This window comes from Bidens hawaiensis, unplaced genomic scaffold, assembly GCF_021521415.1.
Source record: "Bidens hawaiensis isolate Kalapana, Puna unplaced genomic scaffold, B.hawaiensis_p1.1 tig00048333_1, whole genome shotgun sequence".
NCBI lineage: Eukaryota > Viridiplantae > Streptophyta > Magnoliopsida > Asterales > Asteraceae > Bidens > Bidens hawaiensis.
In genome coordinates, this window is record NW_027498660.1 from 10,198 (window position 1) to 32,760 (window position 22,563).

At 36.9% G+C, this 22,563-nt stretch overlaps 2 protein-coding genes across 2 annotated transcripts; one reads left to right on the plus strand and one right to left on the minus strand.

Moving 5' to 3' along the window:
* Window positions 1–302: 302 nt before the first annotated feature.
* Window positions 303–4,925, minus strand: LOC143597466 (uncharacterized). Its single transcript, XM_077075965.1, has 7 exons — window positions 4,742–4,925; window positions 3,092–3,198; window positions 2,957–2,998; window positions 2,787–2,874; window positions 2,468–2,561; window positions 1,582–1,682; window positions 303–444 (listed from the first exon to the last, which is right to left on the minus strand). The coding sequence occupies exons 1-7, from the start codon at window positions 4,870–4,872 to the stop codon at window positions 321–323; spliced, it is 687 nt and encodes a 228-aa protein (XP_076932080.1). The 5' UTR covers window positions 4,873–4,925; the 3' UTR covers window positions 303–320.
* A 5,826-nt stretch (window positions 4,926–10,751) lies between these two features.
* Window positions 10,752–22,563, plus strand: LOC143597464 (calcineurin B-like protein 3). Its single transcript, XM_077075963.1, has 5 exons — window positions 10,752–10,965; window positions 12,141–12,193; window positions 12,335–12,415; window positions 22,096–22,208; window positions 22,346–22,563. Exons 1-5 carry the CDS (start codon window positions 10,752–10,754, stop codon window positions 22,401–22,403), a joined length of 519 nt encoding a protein of 172 aa, XP_076932078.1. The 3' UTR covers window positions 22,404–22,563.

Here is a 22,563-nt window from a genome sequence, read left to right on the forward strand (position 1 = left end):
TTTAGAAAAATAAAGGCTAAACGATCAGTTATTAAATTGTTATTAATGAATACGACATACATGATATTTTTAACTATTTTGAAATTACATATGATATTTTGTTTTACTTGGATATATGTAATATTTATAATTTTCTTAAGGGTATACATTTATGAAACTGATCTTTAAAAATATTATAACCCAACTATGAAAAATAATTCTTGAAAAGCAAATGCACATGCTAATTAATCAAGTAATACCATGACAGAAATACATAAATTCAATACAGTTAACATAATAATACAACCATAGCCAGAAATTGACCCTATAAGAAACTTAACTTACTTCATGTATTTTTGAAGAAACTTGCGATGGAAGTCGCTGCGGATGGTGTCATTAATGAAACGCTTTGGAGCCTTGGTTTCCCCACGAGCCTGGTTCTTGAATACCACATCATCATCCCACCTAAAATATTACACATCAGTGACAAAGTTAGCAAGTCAAAACACTAATTTATAGGGGTGCGCAGAAAACCGAATTAACCAAATCGAATAACCGGAAAAAACCGAACCGAAGCTCTAACCGACGATTAATTTTTTAGTTTTTCGGAAAACCGATTTTTGGGTTTAGGTTTGGTTATACATTTTAAAAAAAACAAAAAAAACCCGAACCGAACCGATTAATCGAACCTATGTTTTCTACGTGCTTTTTTAAGATGTTATGACCGGAAACAAAACACCAAAAGAATCTACCATTGACGGTGACGAAGATTATGAAGATTGAGTCTAAACTTTTAGTGTTTTTTTTTATTAAGAACTTTGTTGAATTTTTTACTCTACTACTCAAACAACTTTGTATTTGTTTGATTTCACGTAACACATGCCTATTTTTGTATTTTGAATTCTACTTTTTTTAAAATTCTTTTTTTTTTTGTAATGTCTACTCTCAATAAGAAAATTGAGAATAACCGAAACCTAAATCGAAAATAACCGAAAACTGAATAAACGAATAACTGATCGGTTGGTATTCTAAAATAACCGATAGCTTAGGTTTCGGTTTCGGTTTAGGTTTCACCCAACAACCGAACCGAACCATGCTCACCCCAGAATTTACCCACTCCATAGTAAATAAAATAACATCAGTTACTTGTAATTTATAATAGTTTGTTTCGTTAAAACATATGGAAAAGTTTATTACCATTAATCATTTCAAAGGACAACGTAATGTAGAATGGGTAGGTGTGATATCTTTTGCGTTTTATTTCTTAAAAGTTAAATATAATATTAAGAAGTTCGTAATATATATACGAAAATTTTAAGGTTTTAAACCGTATATTAGAAATTAGTGTCAAATATGAAAAGTATATTACACCGAGAACAGTCTAATGTTTTAAACATAGTTATTTAGATGCTTTTACGCATTATAATCCAGATCTAGGCGGCTTTCAACTCGTTTTCTTTTAGACCAATTTTTTTTACTTTACTTGTTTGACCCCATAAGGGTTATAACATATAACCTGAATCAACCCATGCATAAGTATATGGGTTGACAATACCACCTGTGCATACGGATATAAATGAGTATCGGTGTATTGAAACTAACCTTCGTTTTACATTGAAGGATGTTGGATTATTAAGCAATGGGTTTCCTCGTATTGTTTCTGCTTCTTTAAGTTGAAGTTCCTGTTCTCGCTCTTCACGCTCCTGTAAAATAAAGATTTTGTTAATTTTGTCATTTTAAGTTCATTTTCTTGTTTACTTTGATGGGGTCCTCAACCACATAACATCAAATGTTAGAAAAGGCCCAAAAGGTGACATTATAGATGACAAGATGGGTAGGGTCAAACAGGTTGTGTAGAAACGACAAAACAAGTTGGGTCAATGGAGATTTTAGTACATGCCAAAACAGCGGGTCAGTTGACCCAGAAAACACTATTTGACGTATTGTCCGGTTTTCATAATTAAAGCTGGTTAACAGCTAAATTTTTATAAACAATTTTGTGTGGTCAATTGCTGATGTTTAAAGTTTAAACAACTGAGAAATAACCACATTTTAGATTTTAGTGAAGGTTTTTTTTTTACCAAAAACATCTATTTTTTACTAACATTTTATAAATCAATTGTTAATCACAACCCTAAATGCTATATCTATCAAAACCAAATAATTAAAGGCGTTGATTATTATTACAAAAACAATAGCATTATAATAAAAATTAAACTCTTATGACCAAAAAATTTATGACCAAAAAATTTAGATTGTTGTCAGCGTTGAGAATGAACTTTGAAATTCGAACGACTTTCAAGTTTTAACCAGTTTTGACCTGTTCAACCGAGTACCGACTTGACATGCTTGGATGTTACCTTTTTAGCTGGCTCTTTTTAAATAACAATACAAGAAAAGGCAACCCATATCGGCCCATCCAATCAATAATGGCACCTCTTCTTGGACTCTCAAAAGTAAAAAATACTACAAAGGGAAAAAAACTCACTTGGCGACGTTTCTCCTCGGCTCTTTCCTTCCTTATTAATTCAAGCTCTGCCATAAGTGCTTCTTCATCATCCTCGTCGTCGTCATCTTCATCACTAACCACAAAAAAGAATCATCTCAGAAATACTAAACACGTTAAGACCATTAAAAAACTCCAGTGGTTCAGTCAAGCTTTCTAAAATATGTAAAAGAAAATGCCTTTAGAGCATTATCCCTCGGCCACATTGTCAGCCAATACAAATATTAATCCACTAGTAAACAAGTAAGGATCACGCCTTTTAATAACTAAAATAGCCAAGATGGTATAGAAAAGCAGATACCTGTCATCATCGCTTTTGTCATCCTCGTCAGGATCATCAGCGTCTGCACTGCGTGGAAAAATTCGATCCTCAACTTCTCTCTTTGACCCTAAATCATTAACAACATACTCTTTAGACTTAAAATACTCACATACAACTATATATATCAAGTTACTATGTATAATATCAACCTTCTAGTAGATGATAACCGCCCTTCCTATGATCCCTGTCATCTGCAAACACACCATATAAATCAGTTGAAAAGGTCAGTTGCTAGCGTACCCACAACAAAATTACAAATAGAAATATATTACAAGTGACATTACCATTATAACCCTTGCCTTTGGATGAGAAATGCCTTCGCTCACGCTCCTCTAACTCCTCTTTAAGGTCTCTCTTTTCTAGTTCTTCCTGTGTGTCTTGACCATCCCTTCTGTAATAACAAGCACCAAAAAAACATGTTAAACAGCATTTAATTAAATAAAGATCGCACCGTAACAGTGTGCATGAAATGCTTAATAACTGTAAAAAAAATAATGAGTAGGTGTCACTTAGATCAACAGCCTGAATAGATTTTAATACTAAGATGGAGAAGAAATTTTGGAAAAATTATTTCATTCTTGTTAATTATTACAGTGTGGATGAGTTACTTAATAACTGTTTAAAAAAAGATGAAGAGAGTAGGTGTCACTTAGATCAACAGCCTGAATAAATTACTAAGAATGGAGAAGAAAACTTGAAAAACTTATTTTGTTCTTGTTAAGAATAATAAGTAGCTTATAATAGTGAGTAGTTGTTTTAGTAGTTATTTCTAAGTAGTGAGTAGTTTCTGGTAGCGCTATGTTAGTTTATCTATAATGTTATATACAAACTAATGTAACCAGATTCCAAGCTTTGAGAATGAAATCACAATTCACAAATATTATCTTCTCCCTCTGGATTCTATTTAGTCTACAGGTTTAATAACTTCTATAACACTTTACTATTCTCTCTCTAGGATTTGCTTATCTTGACTTGATGTTCATCAGTTCTAACTTTATTATAAAGTTTTCCAAAAGAACCCTTTTTCCAAATCTTTGTTTTGGGCACAACTCAGAAAGAAAAAATTGCGATAAACTACTACTTGACAGCCAAAAACTAGTATCTGATTGAATATGTGTGTTGGTACCAAAACGGCAAAACCTATAATGTATAATCCTATCATCAATCTCCATTCAGTAACTTCAACTGTTAGTGTCAATACATGCAAACATACAACCCTCTAGTTTTACTTTATTCCAATTGAAGGAGCCAACAAGCCAAGCCACTTGCGAGCTACTCAAGATTGGATTGATATAAAGCTCAAAAAGAGCCGAGCCTGAGCCTGAGCCTCAAACAAAGCTATTCTAGTTATCAAGCCTCCGCTTGAGCCTTTTATGGGAATATCGTTTAAGCACGTCAAGCCTTAACAAGGCTAGTGTATTTTTTAGTTTTTAACTCATTTGCGCTTCTATGTATTAATTTCACACTACGCAGCTGAGCTTGAGCCAAGATCTGGCTCGTTAAAGTACTGCACTCGAGCTTAGGCTCGTTTAAGTGTGTCTCGAGATACATAAAAAAATTAATTAAATATGTTAATAAATTAGTTAATAAATACCACACGAGCCAGGCTCAGGCTCAATCAGCTTCTAAAATAGAATCAGAAGCCAAAATCGAGTCTCGTCCAGTCGTCCAGCTCGGGCTCGGCTCGTTTGCACCTCTAGATAAAACAGGCCAGAATGTTGGTACCAGACCTAGGTTGTTATTTCTTGGGCTTGTAAAAAGAACTCAAAAGCTGAGCTCGAGTCTTGCTAGTTTGCATCTCAAGCTAAAACAGGACGAAATGTTGGTACCAGGCCTAGGTTATCTAATGTACGATCCTAATTCCTACCATTGATCTCAATTCTGTAATATAATATCAACAGTTAGTGTTAACACTTGCAAACAAAAGAACTAACCGAGGCTTGAGAGTTGTGTGAGAAGCAATATCCCTGGACGAATACTTCTGCGACGGCCCAAAGATACGTGTCCCTCCCTGTTCATTACCACCCTTGGCCGGTGCCCATGTAGGTCTAGCAGCCGTCGTCATATTCCTTCCGTCACACTTCTTTCTCAACTAACCTGCATATCCATATCGTAACACAATCAATCACCTGAAAAATCAATTTCAAACAAAACCCTAACTAGGGGTGTTCTTCGGGTTTGTTTTTCAGGTTATTCAGGTTTCAAAGTTTTAAATCTTGACCCGAAACCCGACCCAAATCTCTCACGGGTTTTTCGGGTTCGGCTTTTTTCGGGTTGGGTTAATCGGGATTCGTGTATCCTAGAAAAAAACACAAAACCAAAAAAATTTTAAAACTATAATGCTAAAATTAAAACAAAATATTCTTCTTTGCTTATAACACATAATCAAATAACAAATTAATCTAACTTGATAAACCAATTCAAGAGAAGAGTAAAACTAACTCGAACCATAATCGTATTCAATCGGGCGTAATTTGGTTGTTCGATTATGGTTGCTATTAGTAATAAACGGAATTCATAAATTATTATATTAATAAGCAATCGATCCATAATAGTTGGAATGACAACAGTCGATTAGAGGCAGATTCTGGTAACTTTATTGACTAAGGCTTAGCCTATTATACATATAAAATATATTTAATTTCAAAACTAAAAGTTTATTCGGGTTTTTCGGGTTGACCCAAATCTTCTAAATCAAACCCGAGAACCAACCCGAATTACTTCGGTTCGGGTTCGGGTTCTTTGAGTCGGGTTAGTTCGGGTGCGGGTTTTTTCGGGTTAAGTTTCGGGTAACAGTGACAGCCCTAACCCTAACACAGGTGATCTAACAAAATACCTATTCGTAACAAGAATCAACCGGCAGATGACAATAACTGAATCTAATAGTAATTAAACACAATCATAACACCTAAACAATTCAATTTCAAAAAAAATAACGATACTATCAAAAAATCATAACCCTAGCACAGCTAATCTAACAGAATACATAATAATCGTAACGTGAAATTAACCAGCGAATACACGATAATGAATCTAATTACGAATTAAAACTAGTTTAATTGGATAATTAATCCAGTCGATAAGAGAATTGAAAGCTAGGGTTTTACCTTGATACGAAAGCGAAGGAAAAAGGGGATCTCTGGTCTTGAATAATAATAATAACAATAATAATAATAATAATAATAATAATAATAAAAGTACAACCCAAAACTCGATCTATACGCGAAAAAGACCCGAAAAAGGCCGAAGATACTGATTTTAGAATACTCGATTCTACACCCGAACCTAACCCGGTGTATATATATGATTTTTAGCGACAATGATAATATAAAGTTTCAAAAATACACCTCGTTCTTTATATAATGTCCATATATTACTAGTTTACTACTATAAAGTTTGGGTTTCTCCAATTGGGTTAATAACTTAAATTGGGCCAAAATAAGTCTGCGGCCCATAAGATAATAAGTTGTCGTGTGTAATGTGACGGGAATTTAGTTTCGGTCATTATCAGTTTACTTTATTAAACTAGTTATGTATAGACGGAATAGTGATATATAACTGATAACTAGTTGCGTGCTCGCGCGATGCGGCGAGGTATGCACGCAAACATGACATCGGATGCGTAACCGGTGTTATTGTCTCTGTATGTGTGTGACTTCATAATAATGCGTGCGTAACCCGATGATATTATACTCGTATTGCGGCATTGGAATCTTAACGCTACATTGAACTCGTCTTGACCCGCAACCCGTTTCGCTTGATAATTTTCTTACGAAATTCGTTATGACTCGACTCCTTTCAAACCAAACCCGTCCTGACCCAAACCGAATTAACCTTTTTGTATCGACCAACCTTAACCTTTTAGCCCCATGACCCGAACGGCCGAAACCGCCCGATTCGTTTGCCGATCTTTAATAGTAATCACGTAACACGTTAAGTTTTTGAATGAAAAAAGTATAGCAATACCATACTCAAATTAAAGAGAATAAAATACTCGTTTTAATGGTATAATGTTTTAAAAAAATATTAACGTGTGAAAAAGTTATAAACGTTTAAACGTCGTCGAGGTAGTTGGTTTAAAATAAGGGGTATATATGTAACTATTATATAAATTAACAAAATGTGATTATAGTTAAAGGACCAAACTTGTATTTATTTTTGAATAAATTAAAAATAAACCGTAAGATTTTGCTTTTGCTAAAAGACAAAATTGTCAAAATACAAAATTGCCTCTAAAATGTCTTAATTTTATGCATTATACTTTATACTAAAAGCAACAAGTTTGGTACCTTTTAAAATTTAAAAGATCACTCACTCATATTTTATATATAGTATAGATAATATAAAGTTATAAAAATACACCTTGTTTTTTATATAATGTTCATGTATTACTAGAAAGTTTGGGTTTTTGCAAATGGACGGTAATAACTTTCCATGGCCCGGCTCGTAATATAATAAGTTGTTGTGCGTGAGGTGACGGGAATTTGGTTTAGGTCGGTAACGGTAGAGGTGTACAAAAAATACGAGCCCAGAATTGGATCCGAAGAAAAAAAATCAGAACTGGTTTTTTTATACCCGGGTTTTTACTACACGTACCCGGAACCGGACCCAATTTTTACCTGGTAATACCCGAAAACCGAAACCGGGTTTTTCAAATACATGATCCATACCCGAAATTACTTGAAAAATACCCCAAAAAATTGCAACCCCTTATAAAAACCCAATCTTTACGCGAAAAAGACCCGGAAAAGACCGAAAAAACCCGAAGATAGGGTATTCGAATATCTGATTTTAGAATATTCGGTTCTATACCCGACTCGAACCCGATGTATAGGATATGGTTTTTAGCGACAATTATAATATAAAGTTTCAAAAATACACCTCGTACTTTATATAATGTCCATATATTACTAATTTACTACTATAAAGTTTGGGTTTCTCCAATTGGATGATAATAACTTTCAATGGGCCAAAATAAGTTTTCGGCCCGGCCCGGCCCGGCCCGGACCGTAATATAATAAGTTGCCGTGCGTATGTGACGGGAATTTAGTTTCGAACACAGAACCGAACGTTTACGAACACACCTGAACGAATGAGACTCTGTTTATGTTCGTTTGTTTACCTATTTGAACGAAATTTCTAGTTCATGTTCGTTCACTTATTAAACGAACGAACATAAACGAACTTCCCGTCAAACGGTTAATAATAATAAGGTACATTGGTTTTTATTAGTCCCAACTATCTCCTTTTGGTCGTTGTCGGTCCCAACTTTTAACGTATTTGTTCCCAAGGGTCCGCGATCAACGAAATTCTAACACCATTAGTTGAAGGTCGTCGGAAAACATTTTTGCTCAGAAAAGTCTAGGGGTGTCAACTCCTGACACGACCCGAAACCCAACACGAACCCGACACGAAAAAATATAGGTTTTGGGTCGGCTGACACGACCCGTTTTCTTAAACAGGTCAACCTGAACCCGACACGTTTAAAAAAAAAGGTCAACCCGAACCCGACACGTTAAAAAGTGGGTTATCCTGTTAACCTGTTTAACAACTTTAGAGAAGTTAATATTTTGATTTTAGAGATAAGAAGTTCTAAATTTAAAAGTTAAATACTTATATTTTTAATTTTTCATATATCAATTAACTTTTAAAAGTTCTAAATTTTGATTTTAGAGTTTTTTTTTGAACGAGAATAACGGGGGAAACATTTTAGTTTTTTTAAATTTTTTGTTTTAATTATTTTTTTAAGTTTTGATTTTTTTATTATTTTTTTGAATTCTTTTGAGAGGTTTTCTATTAAAATCAAAAACCCTCAAAAAAAGTATTAAAAAATAATAATAGAAAAATTGTAACTCAAAATATAAATCACAAACAAAAAAAGTAAAAACACTAAAATGTTTCCCACCTTGTCCTCGTTCCAACCAAAAGAAACCCACTTAGAATCTAATCGAAACCGAAAGAATCGACGAAAATGAAACAAAAGGCCAAAACCCAACCCTAGTTATCAGTTTCGTTGAGTTAGGGTTAGATTATTGAAATTGTTGAGGAAATTGAGATCTGAGAGCAAGTTTAAAGTTTAGGATTTGTTATTTGATGATGATGATGATGATGATGATGATTTGCATGCTAGGTTAGTAATTAGTTATGTTTTTTATTTTGAGTTGCTTTAACTTTTGGTACACTTTCGGTATACTTTTGGTACTGACTTGTGTTGTGTGGAGAGAAATCGTTCAGTTTTTATCAGCATCTGGAGTAAGATTGATGTTTTAGCCGAAAATATACCTAGGTCTACAAGTGTTTATAATTAACAGTTATCAGTTTCGTTGAGTTAGGGTTTGATTATTGAAATTGAGATCTGAGAGCGACTTTTAAGTGTAGGATTTGTTATTTCATGATTTGCATGTTAAGCTGGTTCGATTGTTGAGTTGCTTAAACATTTGGTGCACTTGCGTTGTGCGGAGAGAAATCGTTCAGTTTATTTCAGCATTTGGATGCTAATTGATGTTTTAGGCGAAAACATATCTAGGTGGTAAAAATGTTATTTACTCTTAATTATGTATATAACTTATGTGTATTGGAAGAATTTGTTGCCGATGATGTCAATATTTGCACCTAAGTTCATGTTTCAGCCTAAAACAAATTGACGTAGCTACTGACTTGACATGTAAATGAGTTAAAAGTTTATGAATTATTTACATGTCAATTCAGTAGCAACATAAGTCATTTTAGACCGAAACATGAGTTCATGTGCAAACACTGATGCTAGTGGTAACATGTTTTCTCATACAAAACAACTATATTCCTTAATTAGAGTTGATAATATTTTTTTACCAAGTGTTTTGGATAAAAATCAGCTAAGGATAATGTATCCAAATCCGTAAAAGTGAGGAATAGTGTTATGCTAATAACAACGATTATATGAATGAAATGGAGTGAACACCAAGATTTATTGCGAGAAAAAACCCTTTGATCTTGTTCAGATCAAAAGAAAAAAACCCCGGGTGATGACAACTCGTCGATCACCAATTTATTAATATCAAAAAAGGGTTACAATGGTTGTGGAGATTAGATCGATGTTACAGTACTAGCTAACGTGTATAGAGAGAATAGTGAATTCTGCTCCAAGAGTGTGTGAGTACAAGTGATATATCTAATCGATCATATCTCGATGTTTATAAAGAAATAAATACAACAATAAGTCTCATCTATCCGCCACTATTCCACTAGTCTTCCAACGTTCATTGACCATGTGTTGGCAGCTTCCAGTAGCGAAATTTAAGGTGGACCAAGTCACATAGCCGTTACTTCTGTTGAACAATAACCTACACACATGAAACAATTGTTAATTATATTAACCTCTGAGAATCCTTTATCTTCGACATGGTTCTGGAGCTCTTCGGGAGGATTACTGATCCAGACATATCTTCAAAGATAATATATCCTCAGCAGAGAAAATATAAGTCCTAACACTAAGCATGCATTTATTTAAAGAATGAAAGCTGTACTTTGTAGAATCTTAATGCCTACTTACAACAAAAAAACTCTAAATATGGCAACCTTGATTGATGAACCACTTACACACCAATTTCAGTTAAAACTCATCTATGTTTTTCACAGAAACATGAATTATGGTCTAAATGTTGAGAAAGCTGAACGATTTTTCTCTACACAAAGCAGGCTCTACCCTGGACATCGCTTGGGGCTAGGGTTGTTCACGAGTCGAGCCTGAGCCGAGCTAGGATGGTTTCTAGCTTGGGCTCGAAATTAAACGAGGCAACTCAGCTGGGCTCTAGCTCCATTTTGAATTTAAACGAGCTTAAGATCGAGCCAACGAGCCGAGCCTTGGTCGATTTTGGCTCGTTTAAAAAAATCAGTCAACTCAGCTCAGGATGTTTCAAATCAAGCTTTTTTAGCTAGTTTTATTCGAACTTTTATCGAGCAGCCATGAGCCCAAGTTGGGGCATTGCCAGAAACCTCAACCAAGGGTTTACTGTTGTCCCTTTGAACCCTTGGGTTCATGAAATCGTTTTATTACTGGTTAAATGTCAGGTGTTTGACCTATTTGACACAAAACATAATGGGATCTTGGGCTTTGAGGAGTTTGCTCGCGCGCTCTCAGTATTTCATCCTAACGCCTCGATTGACGATAAGATTGAATGTAAGTTAACTTTTTAGAATTAGTTTCATGTTTGTTAGTAATAAGGCGCTTCCCTTTCATGAGAACAACAGTTTTCAGTTTAGGATTTTGGGCCTTTGGCATTGCAGGAGTCATTATGTTAGTGATTTCTATCTACAGGATTTATTTAATCTGAATTAAAAACATTAGTTTTTTTTACTGTTTCTCTTTTTTATCTTCATTGTGGAAGGTATTTTTGACATTTGGCTAAAACACATGCATTAATATAGATGTAAAGCGACTGTTGCAAATTTTGTGAGACTGATATTGTATGTTCACATACACACACACATGAGGGTTATTCAATAACTTATTTAAGTTGAGAATTGCGAGAACCATATAAACACACACACACACACATATATAGGATGAGTATTATTACAGAACTCATAAATTATTTAAAAACTTGAAGGAACCCTTGAAAACAAACGTTTTTTATAAATTTTTTTGTATGTTAGTGTTATTTGAGTGTAGTTTTATAATTTATATATATATATATATATATATATACGATTACAATTTTGAAAATTAGTTTTTCTACATATCTATGTTTTTTTTACACATGTAAATTTGTTAGTACATAAATTTTACACATATGTAAATTTGTGATTAATATATATAATAAATTTTTTTTATATAAAATATGATAAATCGACTCTTAAATAATGTTAATATATAAAAAATATGATAAATCAATAAATTAGTTTTTTCATTACATATATTAATCATAAGTTTACATATATGTAAAATTTATGTACTAACAAATTTACATATGTGTCAAACAAAACATAGATATGTATAAAAACTAATTTTCAAAATTGTAGATATAGATATAAAAAATGATAAAACAAATCTCAAAGAACATTAATATACAAAAATTTTTATAAAAAAACTTTAGTTTTCAAGGGTTCCTTCAAGTTCTTAAATAATTTATGAATTATGAGTTATGAGTTATGTAATGATATTCATCATATATATATATATATATATATATATATATATATATATATCTTTAAAACTGTGATACGTATGGCGGTTGCGTACACGTGATTATGCACGGTTTTGTACTTAAAATCTTGGTTTTGTATCAAAAGCGCCCCTATACCGTATGATGGAGAATCTCTTATTCTATTTTTCTTTGTTGTTTATATATGCAGTTTCTTTTCAGCTTTATGATCTTAAGCAGCAAGGTTTCATAGAGAGGCAAGAGGTAATTTATTTTCTTAGATTAAAAAGCTCTCCTATTTAGTCATTTTCATTACTAGAATCTGGAATTAGTTTTGTGCTTATGGGCTCTTATTATTGCTCTCCGGTTTCCTTATAACCCCCCCCCCCCCAGGTCATCGTGTAGGTCAAACAAATGGTGGTAGCTACCCTTGCCGAGTCAGGCATGAATCTTTCAGATGATGTCATTGAGAGCATCATTGACAAGGTACTTTATCTGATCCTTTTTCTTGGTTCAAAATCCAAACTGATGCAGCGGTAATACGATAATGAAGATCGAATCACGTTGATTCAAAGAATACAACTTCCAAAAACCCCCCAAATCCCACCCAAAAGGTCAGGAAAAGTGAAGAGAAAGATGATTATTATTAAAATTAAAGTTTGTCCCTCTAAATTACATAACCAGCATATAAATAAAGGTTCTAATACGAAATGGGCCTAAAAAGGGCCATGGGCCAAACACAAACCCAAAAACAAAAACATAAAAAGTGCTGAAAAAACATAAAAAGGCCCATAACTTTATTTAGAAGGTGTTTTTGGGCTTCGGACAGGGGCCAAACCACCGAAGGCCGTTTGCCCTAACGTGCTCCTCGTCTCAAGCTTCGATTTGACTGGTAATGGGTCTGAAACGGAGCTTCGTGGGCCAAGTTATGTCCGTTTTCGTGGACCACATATTGTAGCGCGATCTTGGGCCTCCATAAACATAATAGCCCGGTCTTCAACACTTGGGCCCACATTACAGACACTTGTTTGTTTTAAACTTCTTATACTATGGTTTTGTTTTTAAAGTATACATGGAGTTAGAGCCACTTTCATTTTACCTATTTGGCCAGTGTGCGATAAAATATAGGGTTAATACAATAAAAAAAGCACTATATTTTCTTATTTTTCATGAACTTGATAACGCAAATTCAACATGTTTGCAAAAGTAAAATAACATTATATCATCTTATTTTCACCAATTTAAGAGTTAGCGAGTTGTTCAAATTTCAAAACACAGTACTAAAAGCCCTCGCTTCTTGCGTCTAAGCCCATTTTATTTTCTAGGCGAGGCCCAATTGTTGGTGCATAGATGTCAGTAGTTCATATGCCAGTACTCTAGAACTGCTTCACATGGATCTCTTCGGTCCCGTGAATGTAAAAAGTCTAGGAGGTACTTCTTACTGCTTGGTGATCACTGATGATTACTCGCGATATTCGTGGGTATATTTTCTGAAATCGAAAAATGAGACGGCTCAAATGGTGAAGAATTTGATTACCAAAGTTGAGAACGTCATGAGTAAAACAGTTAAGTTCATCAGAAGTGACAATGGAACGGAGTTCAAAAATTTTGAAATGGAGATCTTCTGTCTTCAGAAAGGAATTGAACACCAATACAGCGCTCCGTATACTCCGCAACAGAATGGAGTGGCTGAAAGGAAGAACCGAACTTTAATTGAAGGAGCCAGAACTATGCTGGCAGATTCGAAGCTTCCTGTGATGTTCTGGGCTGAAGCAGTTGCTACAGCCTGCTATGTTCTGAATAGAGTGTTAACCGTTAAGAGACTTGGTAAAACGTGTTACGAGCTTATGCATGGAAGAAAGCCCAACTTGAGTGGTCTTGAACCATTCGGGTCCCCTTGTTCGATCTTGAAGACAAATTCTAAATTTGGGGAAGTAGCCGATGAAGGAATCTTAGTCGGTTATGTTGTTGGTACTCCCAACAGACGTGTCTTCAATACTTCGACCTGCAAGGTGGAGGTGGTGTGTAACACCGACATCACAAGTTACCAACCGCCAAAACCTAGCAATGGACCTGCTGAGCTTTTCGACTATGTTAAGCTTTTTAAGTCGTTTAACATACCGGATTTGGAAATTTCTGAAGAAGAAGAAAGAGCTGCGACGAAGATGATACTTGATGAGGAAGAAAATCTATTGCAAAGACAGCTGATTGATAAATGTCAACCTTCCTCATCAAACACTATCGGTACCCCTGCTGCCTCTGCTGAAGAAGAATTTATCAATCCTTTTCACTCTCAGCATGAAACAACCATTGATGAGATCTCTTCTAATTTGGAAGATAATTTGCATGTCGGTTCTGTTCCGACCACGAGAATTCATAAAGATCACCCTTTGGATAATGTGATTAGTGATGTGTCCTCAGGTGTACAAACGAGAAGTAGCTTGAATGAACACACCTGTGTTTATACAAGCATTAAGGAGACATGAATAATCAATGAATGTCTGTATACCTGCTTTATAAGCCAGATTGAACCGAAGAATTATCAAATGGCTTTAAAGGACAGCTCGTGGGTCGAAGCCATGCAAGAAGAGTTGGCTCAATTCGAGAAGATGGAAGTTTGGACTTTGGTTGAAAAACCAAAGAATGTGCATGCGATAGGCACAAAATGGGTGTTCAAGTGCAAGAGAGATGATAAGGGGATTATTATCATAAACAAGGCGAGGCTAGTCGTTAAAGGTTTTAATCAACAAGAGGGGATTGATTATAACGAAGTGTTCGCTCCTGTCGCCAGGTTGGAAGCCATAAGATTGTTTTTAGGGTTTGCTGCTTATGAAAAGATGAAGGTGTTTCAGCTAGATGTGAAGAGTGCGTTTTTGAATGGGAAAGTTGATGAGGTTGTGTATGTTGAGCAACCTCCGGGTTTTCCTGACCCAGACTTTCCAGATCACGTGTACAGGTTGAGCAAGGCGTTGTATGGATTACATCAGGCACCTCGTGCCTGGTACTCAACTTTATCGGATTACTTGCTCGAGAATGGTTTTGAAAGAGGGAAAATTGATAGCACGTTGTTCTTCAAAAGAGATGGAAGCGACTTCCTGCTGGTACAAGTCTACGTGGATGACATTATATTTGCTGCATCAAAAGTCTCCATGTGTCAGGAGTTTGAAGCCGTCATGAAGAAAAGGTTTGAAATGAGTGCTATGGGTGAACTAACTTTCTTTCTAGGATTGCAGGTTGATCAGAAGAAGGACGGGATGTTCATTCATCAGACGAAGTATGTTCATGATGTGCTCAAGCGCTTCAAGATGGAGGACAGTTCTCCATATGATACTCCAATCTGCGTCAATCACAAATTGGGTGCTGAAGTAGACGGTGATGCAGATGTGGACCCAACTCAATATCGGGCAATAATAGGTTCTTTAATGTACTTAACTGCATCTAGGCCTGATATAATGTTTGCTGTTTGTCTTTGTGCACGTTTTCAGGCAAATCCAAAAGAATCTCATTTGAAAGGTGCAAAGAGTATACTGCGGTATCTCAAGGGCAAGCCGAAGCTGTGGTTGTGTTACCCGAGAGGAGGAGACTTGGAGCTGGTCGCTTACACAGATTCTGATTATGGAGGGTGCAATCAGAGTCGGAAGTCAACAACTGGAGGATGTCAGTTTCTTGGTGGCAGATTGGTGTCGTGGCAATGCAAGAAGCAGACTTCAGTCGCAATTTCAACCTGTGAGGCAGAATACATGGCAGCATCCAACTGCTGCTCTCAGGTTCTTTGGATACAACAACAGTTGCGCGACTATGGTCTGAATTTCTTACTTACTCCTATTTGCATTGATAACACAGCTGCTATCTCAGTAACTAACAATCCCGTGAAACATAGTAAAACTAAACACATTGACATACGTCATCATTTCAAACGGGATTGTGCTGAGAAGAAACTGATAATTCTTGAAAAGGTGGATACGCTTGACAATTTCGCTGATTTATACATTAAAGCGTTTGACAAATCCAGATTTCAAAACCTTATTGAACTGAATGGGATGATCAATCCCGAGTAACCATGCTTTTCTTGTGATATCCAAAAAAAAAAAAAAAAAAAAAAAAAAAAAAACGTCACTAATCGCTTAAAAATATGTCGGTTACATCAGTTTGAAGGACTTGTCTTCGGATATGTTTTGGTCCTCATTTTCTACTTGTAGATTTTGAGGATAGCCATTAACCAGATTACTGATAGTGACCGGGGCGGTTTATGATGAGTTTTTCTTTCTTTCGCTTAAAATTAGTCGATCATACTTAGTTAGAAGGACACATACTAGTATGTGGTCGGTCCAGGTGATCCATTGGATCTTCGGGATAGCCGTTTACATGAAGATTTTGTTTTGGTCGGGGCGATAAATGTTAAAATTTTGAAAGAAAGGGAAATGAAATTATTTTTCAAGTCTGTTACTTCGTAAGAAGTTCGTTAGCTATGTTTAACAGAAAATTGATCCAACCTTGGAAAATGATAGATATACTAATTCTGTGTGCTTAACTAGTGAAGTTATTAGGCTTAAAAGGCTTTAGGACAGTCATTGTATGTCATGGTAACCTTTTATGGTGCGTAAAAGTAGACGTGATACAAACTAAATCTACTTGATTTTATGTGGAAACTCCTTAAGAGTTTTGCATGTCTTCATATATATCTTTCCGAATGATAGGCAGAAAAGCGATTACCCGGTCATACACGAGCCCATGTGTGTTCTGATTCCCGTGAGGATAGCGTCTCAAGATACTGCAGTGATCCAGATTCGGGACTTGCAGTTAATTACTACTTTGAAGTCAATGTTTATTTAAAAAAATATATATATTTGGAGTTATTGAAACATATTAGTGATGATAAAATCAAGACTTCTCAATCTTAGAGTAAGAAGAAGAACGGGAAACAGATGAAGAGTACTTACAACTTAATCAGACACTATGGGTCGAAGTCAATTCGGGGTGACTTGGGGAAAGTCAAATACGCTTTGAGGATAGATAGGAGGCATCAATATTTCTGAGTTGTTGCCCACTTAAATTTTGAGGCTTAATTGAATATAACTCGTATCACAGAAACGATGAAAACCATCTTAAGTTATTTACCTGCTTACAACCTGTCTCTTTATGTCATAATACAGCTAAACACGGATCTATGTGACAGTCACATACTTAGTATGATTCCTGTTCGGATCTTTTCTAAAACGTAGCAGTCCCTATCGAGACTGAAATTTGATCCCTTATACTTTAAATTTTTTAAGTTTTTGTACTTAGATAGTTTTATGATTTTTTAACTGGTTACTTAGAATTGATCATGTCATTTATTTCTTAATGGGAAGTTTTAAAGAGTTAATTGAAAAATGTTCAAATTATAAGGTTTGATTTTGTAAATATAGGCGATGTTGTTAAACAGGCGAAGTTGTGAATAACTTCGCCTAGGCGAAGTTATCCGTAACTTCGCCTGTATAACCCAGACCCTATATAAGGATGTTCAACAGGTAAACTGTTCATCTCTTTTCAAATATCCAGCGAACTTATCCGGCGAACTTACCTATTCTCCGGCGAACTTGTTATTTAAACCGATTACGTGTTATTTTTTCCCAGATTTCATTAAGTTCAAGGTTCGAGATGTCGAATTATCATATATTTCATGTTCGTTCATGTTTTCCGGATTCCTTAATCACGAAAACATTGACTGCACGTTGTTCCATAATCCTCACTGTCGCCGATTCAGATTCAGGCGAAGTTAGGGTTTAGGCGAAGTTATCAGCAACTTCGCCTGAAGCTTAAGTTCGCCTGAGGCGAAGTTATCCGTAACTTCGCCTGAAGCTTAAGTTCGCCTGAGGCGAAGTTATCCGTAACTTCGCCTGAAACTTAAATTCGCCTGAGGCGATGTTGTGATGAGGCGAAGTTAACATTAACTTCGCCTAAGATCATTTTTACTTAATATTAATTAGACGAACTTAAAGCTGAAGCGAAGTTGTTCCCAACTTCGCCTCAACTTTAACTTCGCCTATACAGAGTTTATCACAACTACGCTCATGGTAATCAGCGAACTTGTGCTATGTCTTTATGTTGTTCTAACTTGGTTCGTTTGTTGCAGATATGGCTGCAGTAGCCGGTGCTGGAGGTGCAGGAGGAGATGATGGTGACAATCAGAGACAATTTTTCCCGGGTCACAATATGTACATCACTTTAGACCCGAAGGCGAGCGGTGTGGACGATTACCGCGAGATCATAACTTTCCTCCTACGCTCGAGGATTTTTCATGCCATCACAAACACTCTGCCGATATCCTTACCGAATATCGAAGACTTTTGGCAGACGGTAGAATATGATTGTCGTGTTGAGCCCCCGGTCATGCGAGCGACTGTGAACAATCAACAAGTTCAGTTCAATTCTGAACAGATCCGGGTGGCATTAAGGTTTGGAGAAGAGACGAGGGACGACCCAACTGAGTTCGTAGCTCCGTTCCGTGATGGAGCGTTTCTCCGAATGGGCTACTCTGGTCCATTAGGTGATACCCAGAGGAGGAAGGGTTTCCTTCTAGATCAGTGGCGCTTCCTCATGCACGTTATGATAGTTTGCATGTCTGGGAGGAAGGCGGGCACTGACGGTATGGGTGCGACCATGCAGTCTGCAATGACTGCACTGACTTACAATAAACGCTTCAGTTTCAGTCAGATGGTCTTTTACGAGATTGACAGGCAAAGAAGGGCGATGTCTCGGGAGCGGTTCATTATGTACCCACGTTTTATCCAGATGATATTGAACCATGTGGCTCCGAATCTACCTCAGAGACGCCCGATCAGATACGTAGAATCTGTGAGCAAACGTATCTTTGCTCAATGCCGCACTTCAAGTGCGAGGAGCAACCCTGAACGTCGTCCCAGGCATACTCCACTGTTTGGGTTTTTAATCAACCCAGAGTATGTTCCTGCTGGTGGGGACGAGTTCAGAGATCCTCAACCGCGACAGGCAAGAGCAACTCAAGCTGTTCCTGCTCCTGCTGTGCCTGTTGTGTCGGCTGCAGAGGATATAGATCTTGACGTTGTTTTTGGAGGTCAAGGTTATTTTGATATGGATCACGTTGAAGAGGTGCAGGTCTCGGCTGCACAGGGTTCGGGTGTAAGTGTTACTAGAGCAGCAACTTCGATAGCTGACTCAGATTTGGATGAGATCATGGATGAGGGGAGACGGTTGATGGTGTCTCGAGAGAGAACGTTTGGGAAAAGAAAGAGAACGGAGGATGATGAAGAGTCAGAAGAGGAAAAAGATATACATAAGCTGATAAGAAGATTAAGACGGGAAATGACAGGTGCTGGCATGGGAGCTGGAGAGACTTCAAGGATAGTACGTTTTGCTCCGGCCGCACTGTCTGGTATGTCTATTGTTCCTTCTTCTGTACAGGTTACAAGTACAAGCGCTGCGGATGTTCCCGTGGTGGCTACATCAGCTGCTGGCATTCCATCCATCACTGCTATCCAGACGTCGACTCCGGAGATCGTGTCTCTACCACCTCCAACGCTTACTCAGTCGGTGGTAGCTGCACGATTTGTAGAGTCAACGGTCATCACTACTGCAGGGTTATCAGGTATGGTACCACCTGCGGTTACGCCTGCTTCTGGTGTCTCGCCTACGCCTACTTCAGACTCAGAGAGAATAGCTTCACTAGAGCGGATCGTGGCAGAGCAATCTAAGACTATTCAAAGCCTAGTGGAAGCAAATCAACTACAGGCGTCCCTCCTGGTTGAGCATGGGAAAGTTATAGATGCCTTGAAGGAGTTCTTGGCATCTCAGGGGGAGATGAGCTGTAAGGGCGACGAGCTCAGGACAAAAAGAAGAAATGACCGAGACGATGATCCCAATGCATCGAAAGATGCAGGTGGTGAGCTGCCAAGAACTTTTCAAGCTCTTGGTACTTCCACAGCTGAGGGGGAGTCTACCGACGCGGCTGGTGGTGATGATGTGGTGTTGGTGGAGGATGACGTGATTGATGCGTTGAAGGAGCTTGACGATGATATGTTCAGCGATGATGTGTTATTTGATGAAGATGTGCTGCCGAGTGATGTGATTGAGAAGATCGGTGAGCAGATTGTGATTGAAGATGGGATAGAAGAGGGGGAGATAGTAGAAGAAGGCGTTGAACACGAGATCCCTGATGTTGAGAAAGCCGACATGGGTACTGAGATGGATGAGACTGAGTGGGAGGAGCAGCCTAGGTGGAAGGAAGGCTGTGCTCATTGGTTTATTAAGACCAAGAAGCCTGCTGTTCCAGCCATGTTCAAGAAGAGTTATAACATCAAAGGCTACGCTGAGTCGAAGAAGGGAATTATCTGTTGGATATATGATGAACAGATGAAGTTGTTTGTGGTGAAGCGTTATGATGGTATTCAATACTTCAAAAGAATGTTGAGATCTCTCAATACGTTGCCAGAATGTGAGGTGAAAGATTTGGCCAGGTTGGGCCTGATAAATAGAAGTGACAACAACATGGCAAAAGTGATTGAGAAGATCGTGTGGAAAGAAAGCATAAAAGAAAAGAAGTTTGAATTATTAAAGCCACAGAAGGGAAAGCTCGTGGAGGATACAGAAAGGGGAATGAGAGCAGATGGCAAGCCATGGATGGTGATGAAGTACAAACCGATCCGATGCATCAAGGAGGTTCCAATGAAGACTATGCCTCAAGATGTGTTGAAGAATCTTAAATGGTGGTATGTTGATTGCCAGACTGCTGAAGCCGTGATGGAAGACGAAGACGAACAAGAAGTGCTGAGGGTGTATGATCCGATGCATCTTGTTAACTTATCGAAAGCTGATTTGCAAGTGTTGAATGAAAAGAAGATATTCTATATTCCTGCTTGGAAGGATGAAGCAAGGAAATATCAGCGAGTAGTCACGGTGTGTGTTAGAGAAGGAGTGCACGCGTGAAGATACAGGATTACGAGACAAGAGCTGAAAGATCAAGATATGAAGCTACTGCCAAGGGGGAGTCTGTTGGTGCATAGATGTCAGTAGTTCATATGTCTAATGTCTGTAATCGAGTCTGTAATATTGTTTGTATATTTGTTTGTTAAAGCGAAGTTGTTGACAAGTTCGCTTAGGCGAACTTGTTAACCAAGCGAAGTTGTTGACAAGTTCGCCTAGGCGAACTTGTTGAACGAGCGAAGTTATGGACAACTTCGCCTGAGGCGAAGTTGTCGTGTATTTATATAGGTTATGGGTTTCTGTTTAGATCGAGTTAGTTGGTTAATTTACGTGTAATTCAGTGAGTCAAGTGACGTGAGGTCGGGAGTCTGTAAGTAACACGGTTCGAGTTATTAATATAACGTGAGTTTGTTCGTATCGTGTTCGTGTGTTCGTGTGATTGTATTCTACGTCCGTAACGATCTACACAGGGATTCCGCACCTGTGTATATCGGGATATCTCGTGTGATCCGTCCAGGGAACCTACACCAATATATGCGCTTTTAGTTCCTAGGCCCTTGCTTTTTGAAGTTGACGACACCTTTGTTGGTATTGATGACCAATCAAGAACAATGATCATTTGAACCTTTACAATTTAATTACGTTTTGAACACTTTGGTACTTTACTTCGAACATTTTGTTATTCAAGTTTTGGAAATTGGAATTACATTTGAATCTATATGAAGAATTTTAATGTTATGTAATAGCTTTTGTTTTTTTATAAATTTATATGAAGAATAGTATTATTTTTTTAACACATAATATATATTTTAATTTTATATTTAAGTGCCTTTTTTTTTTCTTAGGCCCTCACTTATTTTGTGCCTTGCGCCTAGGCCCTAGGCGAGGCCCATGCGCCCTGAGTGCGCCTAGTGCCTTAGATAAGTATGGTTAAAAAAATATAAAAAAATTCAAAAGTATGTGCATTTTAGACAAGGTTACGGACTTCCGTATACGAAAATTGGTTTTAGTGACTTTTTTGTGCATTTCACAAGTTGAGGGACTTCGATATAAGCCTGTATGTTGGTTTTTTTTATCGTATTAACGCTAATATATAACCCAAGTTGGCCCGTTTTTGCAAATAGGATGGAATGTAGGTATGAATACCATGTAGATGAGCTTTGTTGATGTAACTTAGTAATAAGTAAATAATAAAAATAATGACTTAAAAGAGTTACTTTGTTTAGACCTTTGAAGAAGCGGATACAAAACATGACAGGAATATAGACAAGGAAGAATGGAGGAGTCTTGTACTGCGACATCCGTCCCTCTTGAAAAATATGACGCTTCAGTACCTCAAGTACGTTTGTTATGTTTTTTTTTTATTTGTTTCCTAAAATTAAAAGATGTTACAGAGTACAGACGCAAGCTGCAACAATTTACTCTTGGTATAAACACGCGTACCTATTTTTTTAACTTTTGTAAATTTTTGAACAGGGATATCACGACAACGTTTCCGAACTTTGTTTTTCACTCGAGAGTAGAGGATACGTAATGGCGCAAAGGTGGAGGTTTGTGTGTTTTTGTTGCATTTAAATTATTTTATGGTTTTGTTTCCTATGTCTCAAAACAGAGGTGAGTTTGTGGATATACTTTGGTTTTGATTGATTCAATTTATTTATGATTCCAACTAAGCGTGACAAATTGGACGGGCT

What these genes read in the sequence shown, in the direction of transcription:
- LOC143597466 (XM_077075965.1), bottom strand. Translation starts at nt 4,872, where the DNA reads ATGACGACGGCTGCTAGACCTACATGGGCACCGGCCAAGGGTGGTAAT. An exon ending in CAAAGGCAAGGGTTATAATG is followed by an intron (nt 2,999 to 3,091) that starts GTAATGTCACTT and finishes GTGTGTTTGCAG; the next exon opens with ATGACAGGGATCATAGGAAG. An exon ending in GACAAAAGCGATGATGACAG is followed by an intron (nt 2,562 to 2,786) that starts GTATCTGCTTTT and finishes TTTTGTGGTTAG; the next exon opens with TGATGAAGATGACGACGACG.
- LOC143597464 (XM_077075963.1), top strand. Translation starts at nt 10,752, where the DNA reads ATGAGCCCAAGTTGGGGCATTGCCAGAAACCTCAACCAAGGGTTTACT. An exon ending in GATTGACGATAAGATTGAAT is followed by an intron (nt 10,966 to 12,140) that starts GTAAGTTAACTT and finishes TTATATATGCAG; the next exon opens with TTTCTTTTCAGCTTTATGAT. An exon ending in GTTTCATAGAGAGGCAAGAG is followed by an intron (nt 12,194 to 12,334) that starts GTAATTTATTTT and finishes GTCATCGTGTAG; the next exon opens with GTCAAACAAATGGTGGTAGC.